Raw genomic sequence first — 13,408 nt, forward strand, 5'->3', positions numbered from 1 at the left:
AGAACTTAATTATCTAAAATTATAGAACTGATATGTTACATGATTCTAAGTCCTAAAATGTTTTTTTCAGTTGATATTTTGAAAGAAATTTCAAGATAGGGCAATAAATAATATTTATTTATTTATTATTTATATATTTATATAATTTTATATAAATTATATAAAATTATTTATTTATTATTTATTAATGAGTTTTGAGAGTGGGGAGTAGAATGTGTGCTCATTTTCCCCTGCACCCACTGCTTTGATTCTTTCTTACACTGGCCTTACTCCTAGTCATAGAAAGCAACTTGAGTTGTTTTTTTAATGTCCTTTGAAATGTCTTGCTTGAGAAATGAAGTCAAGCCTGGATTTGAGACCTAACTCTCTTCACTAGCTTCTTAGTTGGACAGACAGCCTAACTTTTCTTAGTTTCAGTTTTCTCATATATAAAGTAGAGAAAATGAAATAACCTACTGTATTGGGTTGTGATTAGGATCAGATGGGGTCATGTATGTATTATAAGATCCCTAACACATTACCACTACTTAACAGGATGTCAGGTTAGCTGTTTCTATCTTTTTTTTTTTTTTAAGAGAAGCTTTGAAAAAGTGAAAGTGTTAGTTGCTCAGTCGTGTCTAACTCTTTGTGACACCATGACTGTAGCCTGCTGGGCTCCTCTGTCCATGGAGTTCTCCAGACAAAAATACTGGAGTGCATAGCTATCTCCCTCTCCAGGGAATCTTTCCAACCCAAGGATTGGACCTGGGTCTCCTGCATTGCAGGTGGCTCTGTTTGTACTTAATTCTTTATTTGATCTTACCTTTTAGACTCTCTTGTCTTCTATAGTTTGATGACATTTTAAATGTTTCATGTTTAAAATGTCCCTGAGGGTCACTCCTTAAAACCCAGTAGGCCTGGTGTGTATTGCTTAACCCCTGGAATGGAAAGGGAGCGTTCCTACCCTCCAGTTAGTGGAGATGGCCAGCTTTATGTTTTTTATCTGGGGGAGGGGGAATGTGGGGAGTTGCATGGAGTGAGAGGAGGTAGTAATATGCTTCCCTGTGGGGCTTACACTGAATAACAAAACACTTGCCCACAGTTGTTGTGTCATATCAGTCACCCTTCAGCAATGATGTGTTCCCCATGGAGAAATCTGGGTAAAGGGAAACATTGTTTTCTTGCTTTTAGGAAAATTTATTGTAGATTACTTGGAGATTAAAAACTTGATGAATAGAACTTAAGATACATGTTTATAAGTATTCAGCTATTTTGCTGTTTGTTTAAAATGTATTTGTGTAGTAAGAGAAGCATGGAATTTAATTTGAATTGCTTTTTCCATGAAGAAAGATAGAAAGACACTGTTTGAATACCTCTCTATTTTATCTAAAAAAGTGAAAGTGAAAGTTGCTTGGTCGTCTACGACTCTTTGCAACCCCATGAACTATACAGTCCATGGAATTCTCAGGGCCAGAATCCTGGACTGGGTAGCCTTTCCCTTCTCCACGGGGTCTTCCCAACCCAGGGATTGAACCCAGGTCTCTTGCATTGCGGGTGGATTCTTTACTAGCTGAGCCATTTTACTAAAAGGTACATTATTTAATCAATTTATTCATATAATCAATTAATTCATATGAATAACTCCAGTACTCTTAGAATTCTTGGAAAATACATTCACAGTTTTCTTCAAAACTGTTAAAAAAGTTAATACCTTTGTAATACAAGAACTTCTAGCTTGAAATTTGATAAATTTGATTATAGCCAACACTGGAATATTGTTACAAGTATGAAGGAGAACACTAGTGGAGATACTTTTTAAGTGTGACTAACAAGCAGAACCTAATATATTTTTACACAAACATGCATTAAATAATTATTTTTTAGCTTTTAATGTATCTTTCCCAATTATGTATTAATTGTCACATTATAATTGCATTTTCATATTGTTTGAGCAAGGCACTTTGTAATTGTACATGCCGGCAGTAGAGTCACTCTGACATTAAAAGGAGTATTGTTTTGGATAATCTGCAAAGCAGATAATTTACATGGTTAATTGAGAGAGAAGTGAATGGAAGAGAATAGTCAACTGATATCTGTTATATTAATGTATTCACCATGTTTAATAATAAATTAGCAGGTAAGAAGGAAACTAAAGAACTTTCTATATAGATATAAATTTGAGGCAGAATAAAGATAATTCCTTTCTTAATTTTTTAATCTATTCATTATATATGTATAATTTTAAGTTTTCACATAACTTTTTAAATTTCAGATTGCATCATTATTTGCACTCTACGTTGTGGGATACATTGACATAAGCAAGTTACGGAAGATCATTTATATGCACATGGTAATGATTTTTAAATTTGTTTTTTCCCATATATCTTGACCTTAAAACAAGCTCCTGATTAATATTTGATTTATTCATGGCTGAAACTGGTTTTAACATAGTTCCATAACTAAAACAAGTATTAGTCAAAAACTGTGATACAATTAACAAATCTTGTTTTAAATAGGCCACCCTGAAAATTTTATTTTGGGTCATATTACCTGATTTGAGTTTGTGCCCAACTTATACATTATCAGTAAAAAAGATAATTCGTGAAAGAGACCATGGAATGGTATATTATCGAGGAACCTTCTGTTAAAATAAAGTGGAATATCCATTTATTGAGCACCAACTATTGAGGCACATGGGACATATCAGTGAATAGAATTGCAAAGATCCCAGCATGTATGTGGATTACATCCTAGTAGAGTAGAGGAAGGAGAGAAGACAGAAGATAAATAATAAACATAGTAAATTGGTAAATTATATAGTATTTTAGAAGGTGGTATGGACTATAGAGAAGGATAAGCCATGATACCCCAAGGAGGTCAAGAGGGCCAGCTGTCAGTGGATGGGAGATTGAGATGTCAAATGAGGTGGTCAGGAGACGTCTTACTGAGAAGAGGGAAGGGTAGTGGAGCAAAGACTGGAAGGAGGCGAGGGAGTCAGTTAATTAGATATTCCAGGTTGATGAAATAGAGCAAAGGTCTTAAGGCTGGATGGTTGATTTTGAAGAATACTGATTTTTTTAAAAAACATTTGCCTTCTCCATCATTAATTCTTATAATTTTGTTTTCTTTTTCCTATAATTTTAATGTAAGTACAATATGCCATGGGTTTGTGCCAGTCTTAGCCTATCAATAACTGATTTTGTGGTTTGACAGGTACTTGTGGTTCTTATTATCATTAAAAGATGCCTTTTAGCAATAATTACCAGGAAATTTTGAAAAAATAATCAAGGTTTATTACTTACAGGACCTGGAAATTACACAGCACATCTGGGACCATGCAGTTAGGTCATGGGGACAAGGGGAGGAATAGGAGAGGTAGGGAGCAAGCGTGCATCTGGGATTCTGCCTTTGTTGGCATCTAGGATGAGGGCCTAGGGTTTTGAGGGCTCCTTCTTTTTGGTGGATTTAAAACATAAGAGTGGGAATTTAAATCATAGGAAGGGAAAAGACTGGCCCAGAGGTCAGGTATTGAAATTAACAAAGATCTCTAAAACAAAGGAGCCTCAGTAGGGGCAGGTGACCTGACTTTATCTAGTCCTGTGGCTGGCAGTATGTTTATTCAAGAGATAGCCATATTTGAAGTGGATTGCAATGAAAGCTTAAGTCAGGCACTTGTATTACTAAAAAGAAAAAAAATCCCAACTCTCAGGGTTTATACTACAGCCATATATTTTTTGTTCTCTAATAATTGGTACCTATAAAAGGACATTTATAAGATAAATTATGAACAGAGTTATAAAATGAACAATCATGAGCCTACCCTCCAGCTGAAAGCTGGAACCATCATTACTTTGAAGCCCTTGTGTCCTGAATATAGCCACCTCACTTCTCTTGGAGATAACCATGAGCCTGACCTTTCAAATTATAATTGTTTTCCTTTATAACTTTACCGTATATATATATTTATGCATAGATAATAAATTTTTGTAATTAAATTTTTGTATTGTTTTTGAGGTTTATAAAATCGTTTCATTTTTGTGTGAAATATGTTTTCACTCAGATTTCTGAAATTTGTATGTTACTGGAGTTTGGGCATTTTCTTTGTTTTATGTTTCTTATTGTATAAATTAAACACAGTTTATTTATCCATGTTCTTATTGAAAGATGTTTAGATTTTTTTCCTCTCTTTTTCCTTTTATGAATAATGCTTTGCATTCTTCCACATACCTCCTGGGACATAAATATAGAGTTTCTCTAAGCTATTTACCTTGTAGTAGAATTTTTAGGTGGTAAATTAAATATATGTTCAGTTTCACAATTTAATATTACATTGCTTTTCAAAAGTGATTAGACTACTTTGAACAATAACATTTAACAGTCCTTGTTATTCTGTATCTTTTTTTCTTTTTTAATTTTGTCAATCTGGAGAATATAAAATGGTATCTTATGACCTTAATTTACATTTTTCTCTGGTTTTCAGTAAAGTTGAATGTGTTGTGGTATGTTTCTGGCCCTTTGTGTTTTCTCTTTGTGTCATCCCTATTCAGATTTTCATCAGTTTCTCTCTGTGTCCAAGAAAAAGCGTCATTTGTTCTATTCACTGCAGTGTAATCCACTACTTTGATTATTTATCTTGATGCTTGCGTTGGTCCTGATTTGACCAGCTACTTTCTGGAGCTTCTTTGTCTTTTGTTCTCATTATGCTTTGAGTGCTTATTTGAAGAAATCCGTAAAGGCTCAGTTTCATCAAATGCTTTTCTACATCTTTCTAGAGGTCCTGTGTATATGTCCCTCTTTAATATGTTACTGTGAAGAATGATGGGATTCCCTGGTGGTTCAGACGGTAAAGCGTCTGCCTGTAATGTGGGAGACCCGGGTTTGATCCCTGGGTCGGGAAGATTCCCCTGGAGAAGGAAATGGCAACCCACTCCAGTACTCTTGCCTAGAAAATTCCGTGGATGGAAGGAGCCTGGTGGGCTATAGTCCATGGGGTCGCAAAGAGTCGGACACGACTGAGCGACTTCACTTTATGAAGAATTACATTGATTGATTTTCTACATTAAGCAGCCTTGCTTTTCTGAGCTAAGCAAAACTATATATTCCTGGGTTCATTTACTATTATTTTGTTAGGGTTTCAAACCTGTGCATGAATGGGATTGGACAGTACTTAACCTTTTCCACACTTGATTTTTTTCCCCTAAAGTGTTTAATATGCTTTTTCTTTTTTATATTGCAGTAAAAATTAGACTAATTGTTAAGCCCTTAGTCTGTCATCACATAAGCAGCTATGGATGAGGACTTTGACTTAAAGTTATAGTTTTAAAAGTACTAACATGACACAGGGTTAGTTTATAGTAGAACCTATCTTGGGTAAATGATATATGCTTTATCCTGTCACTTACTAACTATGGAATCAGTTACATACTATGGACTATCTTTGCTTTACAAACTCCTAAATCTCCATAATTACATAAAGGAAAAAAATGTGAAATTGCCTCCAAAATGAATTTTTTTCATTTTTTATTATGATAAAATAATATCATACACGTAAACTTTACCATCTTAATTGTTTTCGGTGTACACATCAGTGATATTAAGTACATTCTTATTGTTATGCAAACATCACCACCATCTATTTCCACAGCTCTTTAATCTTGCAAAAATGAAGCAAGATACTCCCTATACTCCTTCCCCCCCGCCCCCCACCCCAGTGCCCTGGAAACCCTCATTCTGCTTCCTGTGTCTATACTTTTAACTACTCTAGGTACCTCATATAAGTGGAGTCATGTGGTATTTGTCTTTTCCTGAGTGGGTTATTTCACCTGGTGTGAGTGTTCTCAGGGTCCACCCATGCTGATGCAAATGGCAGGGACTTCCTTCTTTTTTACGGCTGAGTTTTGGTCTGTTGTGTATATGCCACATTTTCCATATCCATTCATGTCTTGGCTATTGCGAACAGTGCTGCAGTGAACAGGGGAGCGCAGATATCTCTTAGAGATCCTGTTTTTGTTTCCTTTGGGTATATGCCAGGGGTGGATTTTCTGGGTCATATGATAGTTCTGTTTTTAATTTCTTAAGGAACTTCCATACTGTCCTCCATAGTGTACTAACTCACCAATAGTGGGACAAAGGGCTTTTTATTCCCCACATCCTCACCAATACTTATCTCTTGGCTTTTTGATAATGGTCTTTCTAACAGGTGTGAGATTATGAGGTGAAGTCTCATTGTGGTTTTGATTTGCATTTACTAATGGTATTGAACACCTTTTCCTTTGCTATTATAACAGCATTTGATAAAGGCAACATCTGTTTCTGATTTTTAAGATCTTAATTAAATGAAAATAGATGGATGTTTCATTGAACTTTTGATACATACATGTACTTTAAGCCAAAAGCTAGTATCATGCAACATGATGAATCAATAAAACTATTCCCATTAATGCCAGAAATTTAAGAAATATATCTCTGCCACTCTTAACATTGTTGCATCAATATTAGCTAATATAACCGACTAAAAAATAAGAGTCTCAGATAGAAAAGGAAGATATAAAAGTATCATTGTTTGTAATTGATATGCTTCTGAATACTTAGAAAAACCAAATTAATAAAGTAATTACTACTAGAAACAATGGAAGTTTATATTAATTTATTCATACTTAATATAATTTTTCTAAATATAAAAAATCAGAAAATATGAAAAGATTTCTGATATAATAGCAACACAGATAATATACTTTAAAATAAACTTAATAGGCAGGATCTATATGAAGAAAACTTTACACACTTGATATATGTAAAAGAAGACTTAAAGAAATGGAAACAATGTGTACTATTTTCAAATCTAAAGATGGTGGGCAGATGTAGCTAAAATATAGTGTAATGTACATTATAGGATAAAGCAATTTTAATACAAATGTCATTTTTTCAAATTTAGGTTGATTATAAAATTCTTATGTAAATTTTATGTATGTGGATCAAAAATAAAACTACTGAAAGCATGGATTATTTTATTTTTAAAGGCTTTTCTTATAATGGAGGTAAATTCTCAAGTCTTACAGGAAATGAATGATAAACTGACTAATGTAAAAATTTAGGCAACAGTTATAATAAATATCACAAACAAAGATAAAAATGAACTGGGAAAATATTTATATTATGTTTGCTTTGTAAGGAGCTATGCTTTATAATATATGAAGGAGTGCTTAGGAAAATTCAAAAACCCAATAGAAAAATGGACACTAGGAGTAGGCAATTCATATACACACAAAACAATATAAGTAGTAAATAGAAGAAAAGACGCTGTATCTCATCCCTAAGAATGGAAAAGTGAATAGAAAAAAATGAAACAATGAAGTAACCTTTTTTTTTGGTTAGATTGGCAGATATTTTAAAAAAATAATGCATGATATTGGTAGGAGTGTGTATTGGCAGGAACTCTCATACTCTACTGGTGGAGAGTATGGTATTTTGTATGGAAATTTGTCGATATTTTCTCAAATTTTAAAATGTTTGTATCCTTGACCCACGATAGTAATTTATCCCATAAATGTGTTGACATGTACTAATATATAAGATAGATACATAAGGATGTTTTCTCAGCAGTGTTTATAGTAGGAAAAACAAAACTAACAGCAAGACAAAACTGGAAAGCACTTAAGTGTTCAGAGTACTGGTTGCATAAATTACAGCGTATGTCTAGAGTAGAGTACTTTTTTCAGTTATTCAACAGAATGAATTAACTTGGTTTAAAATTGATATGTAAAGCTCTTTGAAACAAACTGAGAGTGAAAGCAAGCAATAGCATAGCTTCTGGGCCAGCTTTTCATTTCTGGTTGTAAAAAGTTGTAAACTAGAATTTGTATATGTGAATGTAAGGATGCACAGGGAGTTGGTGGTGGTGGTGTCTGGGGTTTTGAAGTGGGGCATAGAATGTGGGCTCTTTTCCTTGTATATTCCTTTTTGAATGGTTCAAATTTTGTTTATCATGGGCATGTGCAGTTTTCAGAATAAAAATCGTTTTTTTTGGTTTTCTGTATGTTAATTATATTTTTCTTGGATTTTTTCAGATTTCTCTTGCACTTTGTTTTGTTTTGATGTTTGGAAACTCAATGTTATTAACTTCTTATTATGCTTCCTCTTTGGTAATTATTTGGGTAAGTGTTCCTTAAGTAAATGTCTGGTTTTGAAACTAATGGTTTACCAGTTTATCACTGGCTTGAGATTCATGAGGGATTATCTTTCAAGAACTGTTTCAAGTGTCTTACTAAATACATATAATGTGATAAATGTATTTAAGTTCTCACATCCAAAGAAACATAGCGCTTTGCTTTGTACTCTCAATCTGTCCTTTCTCTCTAATCTTTTATGTCACCTAAATTTTGGCCCAGGGTTTATTTTAGAATGATTTCTATGCTTTCCTCTTTTTCTTGATTCCTCCCCTCTTTTCAGAGTTTATTCTCTTCTTTCCCCACTTTGTCACCCCCTTTCCTCGTTTTGGCATCTCACAGCAGTCTCTCCTTCTTGTTCCACTGTGATCAGAGAGAGGCTTCAGGACTTGTTTTTTTAGTTTTTTCCCTTCATGTCTATTTGTATGACTTATTCAGATAATTTAAATCAGGTAATGATTCAGTTATATTTTTCTAGATCACTAAGAGCAGATGTAGATTATGGAGAAATAGTCTTACAGAATTAGGGTAACAGGTCATCTAATACCTTCTGCCACTTTCGTTAGAATGATTTTCTAAATATAATGTCTCTCTAAATTTAAAGACTTGCAGAGGTGGTTACTCCTTTTTTTGTCAATGGATTTCTGTATTACAATGTTTTGCATACCTAAGAGGAAAGAAAATATTCCTTATATTTAACATGCATGTGCTTTAGTTTTAGACTGGTTTCTTGGAGATGAAAGCATATTGCACTGTCTTAACTGAAATGTATTCTACTTCTTGAATAGTCATTTAAGTAAGTCAGATCATTTTGTCTTTCTTGATTTCTAGAACCCATTAACAGATTTGGAATCTGCTATTTCTTTGTCCAATTTTACAAGTAAATTTTTTTTTAAGATTCTGTTTCCCAAATACCTCTTCCCAGTCTAGACCACCATCCCTTTCAGGTTGTGTGACTTGAGTATGCTCTGGCACAGAAATTAGCAATTGGCATGTGTTTGATGCTCTGTTTTCAATAATGACTAAAAAACACCCCTCATTAACTGAATTGCTGTGCTTTGCTATTACTGATAGTTCTTACAATCATGAATTCTGCTTATAATTAGGAAATGTGACAGTGGACTCAATTCTATATTTACACGCCTACACGGGGGAAGTCCTGGTGTTACTCAGGGTGAAGTACATGACTGTTGGTACTTGTGTACAGGAAAGCCATTGAATGGAAGATTGCCTGTCAATAAAATCTAACCTTAAGTACATGTTGCAGGAAATTCTCTTCAGTTCTGTTGAACACCTACAGTGTGTTAGGCTTCCTACTGGGTGCTTGATACTGAGGTGTGTCTCAGGTATAGATTAAGCATTATGCATATTTCATGTATCAATATTTTGATGTATAAAAATGAATGATGGCAACAGGTATAGAATGTAGACCGTTTTTATGTATTTACCTATAAACGCACATTTTTATTTCTAGTTATCACTTTGAAACCTTAATCGTAACACATTTTGTATTCTCAGATACTCGGAAACTTCTGAAAAGATTTAATTTGGGTTCATGTATTTATGTTTTGATCTCTATATTTTTGCCAAGTTGGAAGTAGATTTAGATCTTTATAGATACTATGCTTTGGAAGTTTGCTATGTATCTGGAAAAAAATCAGATTTGGTTGAGAAGTATTTAATTGGTTCATTAAAAACTCATTTATAGTTTATTCAAGGAGTTAGTAATATTTTAACTTATGGAAAATCTTATAAGACACCTATCTAAAATTCTGAAATTGTTATATATTTCTTGGTTCTTAGGTAAATCAGAACCAGTCATAGAAGTCAATTATAGAAATTAACATATGGAGATTTTTCTTTCAACTTTACAAAGTGACTAACTGACCTAAAATATTCTGGACAAAACAGGGCTTCTTGAAATCAAATAAGCTTGTATTGATTCTGTGTGAAACAATGAATATTGTGCTGAATTTTAGATTTTGAGGGTCATGTTATTTATAAGTATTTTTTTGGTACCTGAATTTGTGTCTGTAATTGTTAACTTTATGCTATGTTATTTTCTCCATGCAGGGTTTACTGGCAATGAAACCATATTTCCTGAAAATAAATGTATCTGAACTTAGTTTATGGGTAAGAATCAATCTATTTGAATGTATACATTCTTCCTTCTCTAAAATATATCATTGGTTTTATGTTTTACTTTCAAGGAATTGATCTATATAATGCAGGAGGTCTAACAGTTTTATAACATATTAGGGCTCAATTTTAATGTGCCAAATTACTCTTTTCGTGAAGCAAGATTAATATTGGATAGGTAGTTAAAGAATTTCAATTTTTGTATTTTATTACCTATGCTTTTTGTGAGGAGCAGTACATGTGTAAGAAACTTTCAGTAGAAGGGGAATTTAACTGCAATTGCTGTGTGAATCTCCTATAAAATATTAACTTTGATAAGAAGATGGTATATATTTTTCTTTCTGGTGACAGCCGTTGATGTTGAAGTAACATTCTTTATTTTAAGGTGCGTGTGTTTCAGCATTTTCTCTTGGCTATAGCGATAATAACTTCACATGTGATTAAAGCATTTATTTTTTCTTACTAGGCTGTGTCTGTGCAATGGCTGTATGATGCATTGGTTTAGTTTTGTTTTGCTATATTTTTCTTTTGTAGGTTATCCAAGGATGTTTTTGGTTATTTGGAACTGTCATACTAAAGTATTTGACGTCTAAAATCTTTGGTATTGCAGATGATGTAAGTATATTTTTGCTTAAACTTGAAAGACTTAAAATAAACAGGCTTAGAATGCATTACCAGAGTTGCCAAGTGCCATTATTTAAGCTAAATTTTAAGGTGGGGTCTATTCACCTGTTATTTTATCTATCTAGTAGAAAGTAAATGTGATTAAGTATATAGTCTATTCATCAAAATTAATTTTTGACACAGTCTCTTATTTTATTGGACTTTCTATATCACAAAGGTTTTAAAATTTTAAAGAAAGCTCTAGAGACTTAAGCTCAAATGTTAAGACCTATGCAGTTATTTTCCTCTGGTTTCTTTGTAATCCCCTTTTGCAACAGACAAAGACACCACCTTCAGAGCCTTGTAAATAATAAATTGTATTATAGACTCATTCCTTTTTTTTTTCCAGTTTTCTGGTCACTGCTTATGAAAGGTTTATTTATAAGTTTTTATAGATGATTTAATCCAAGTTAGTCTTGCAAGAGACATTTTTATTTTTGTTATTGGTTTTACTTTCTTTGGTATTTGGGTAGGAGAGATAATAAAATGAGAAGTCTGTTTTATAATTGCAAAAGATTCACCCTATCTGTAATTTTGCTTATTTTGATATTTTGGTGAGTACATTACTTAAAAGAGGACACTAACCAACGTGGAAAGAGTAACATAAACCACACTTTTTTTTTTCTGTAATTTATTTTAATTGACTGTCTTTCTTCCTCCTGTAATAGATTTAAGTTGTGGTTTTTGAAACTGAATTTTGTGAAGTTCTGGGACTTCACAGGCTCTTTAGTGAGGTCTGTCTACTTCCCAGTTTCCTTGTTGATTCTCTTCATCCAGGATATTCTAGCTTTAATCTGTTACATAGTGGACATCTATACACATTTTCATATGAACAAGAGAATTGTTTGCTTAAAAAAGATTGAGAACCGCTGGACTATTAAAGGAGTAGTCTACAACCTGTGGAAAGATATTTTAAAAGTTTAAAAGCATAGCCTAAAACGCATTTATTCAGTTATTCAGTGTACTTGCTCTGGGCCTGGCAGTCGAATGCATCCTAGAGATAACAAAACTGAGTAAGACACAGTCTAGTGGGATATAGGGACAATTTCTAGCAACTATAAAACAGTGTAATAGAAGCCGTGATAAAAAGAGTGGAACTTCTGTGGCAGTCCAGATGCCGAGTTTTCATTGCAGGGGGCATGGGTTCAGTCCCTGGTTGGAGAACTAAAGATTCTGCATGCTGTGTGGCATGGCCAAAAATAAATAAATAAAAAAAATAAAACTGCAAAATGTATTTTGAAAACTTCATTAAAAAAAAAAAAAGCAGGTACAGAGGGCTGCACAAATACACAGGAGGAGTCAAGGAAGGCTCCTAGAAGTCAGCTGTGAAGATGAGCGCTAAAAGGTGATTAAGTCAGCCAGGACACAGAGAATGAGCAGGAAGAAATGGGAAATAGCTCAAATTCTCGGTTTATGGAATCTGACTACCCACCGGGAGAAGACAATCCAGTTAAACTGTTAATTCAGGTTAAAGTGACTGTTGTCATTTCTGTCAACAGCCTGGTGTTGAACCATGGTAAAAAAAAAATATAAAAAGTTATATCTAAATCAGAAATAATTTAGTTGCAGCGTTGGTATTTCTGGAAATATGTAACACTGATCAGGAACATCAGCTCATAAATTCTTAATTTTGACATTGGTCAGAGGAAAAAGAATGGCAAAGCGATATAGCTGTTGAAAAGCATTGGTTTTTTTTCTGTTAAGATAATAAGACACATACTTTCCCGTCCTTTAGGAATCCAAGGAGGCATTTATTGGCCTATCCTGGATTTCTCATCTTTGGTAAAAACCAATGTTGTCCAGCAGGGAAGTTTAGCAGTTAGTGCCCCAAGCTTTTTGTTGGGGGCTGGTAACACAGGCACCCTCTGCCTCACACATATGAAAATTCCAAACTCCCAGAAGCAATGTAGGTGTTCAGTATAAGCCACTAGTATCATTTAGGGTGGTGGGGGTCCTTACAGAATCCAGGTTCCCTGATGTCAGCCAGGGGTCAACCTTGCAAGCAGGTTTTTCAAAGGATACCTTTCAGACCTGTTCTGTTAACTCTCATCTGAATGTTAAGTTTGTCTCTTCTTTTCCTTTCTGCCGTGCCCACCCACCTTCTTGGATCTTGCGTGAATGTGCATACCACCTCCCAGACGGTCATAGATGTGTAGAGAGCTTGGGCTCTCTTAGATCCCTCAGCATCTGTGGACAGCTTTCCATTCATCAGGGATGGGAGAACTTACCTACCCCTCATGGACTGTCTCTTTTGTAGAATCTCTAACATTTCTAGCTAGTCTGTAAATCTGCTGTTCACCAAGCTGATGCTGTAACCCTTTGCTGCTTTTACTGACTGCATAGATTTTTTTGCTCTCTGCCCCCAAACAAGTCAGCTCCTTCAGATGTTCTTCCATGGTCAGCCCCATCCGGTTACCACCATTGGGCTGACTGAGCTCAGGGAAGCAGTGGTGATGTAATGC

At 34.2% G+C, this 13,408-nt stretch overlaps 1 protein-coding gene across 2 annotated transcripts in view; it reads left to right on the forward strand.

Moving 5' to 3' along the window:
• The window catches only part of DPY19L1 (dpy-19 like C-mannosyltransferase 1), a 95,566-nt gene that overhangs the window by 55,010 nt on the left and 27,148 nt on the right, over positions 1-13,408 (forward strand). For both annotated transcript variants that reach the window (XM_040260206.1, XM_040260207.1), the window contains exons 10-13: positions 2,252-2,329; positions 8,046-8,132; positions 10,218-10,277; positions 10,818-10,898. In XM_040260206.1, the coding sequence (XP_040116140.1) occupies positions 2,252-2,329; positions 8,046-8,132; positions 10,218-10,277; positions 10,818-10,898 (306 nt within the window). The remainder of the gene's footprint in view (positions 1-2,251; positions 2,330-8,045; positions 8,133-10,217; positions 10,278-10,817; positions 10,899-13,408) is intronic.

This window comes from Oryx dammah, unplaced genomic scaffold (genome assembly GCF_014754425.2).
Source record: "Oryx dammah isolate SB20612 unplaced genomic scaffold, SCBI_Odam_1.1 HiC_scaffold_18, whole genome shotgun sequence".
Classification (NCBI taxonomy): Eukaryota; Metazoa; Chordata; class Mammalia; order Artiodactyla; family Bovidae; genus Oryx; species Oryx dammah.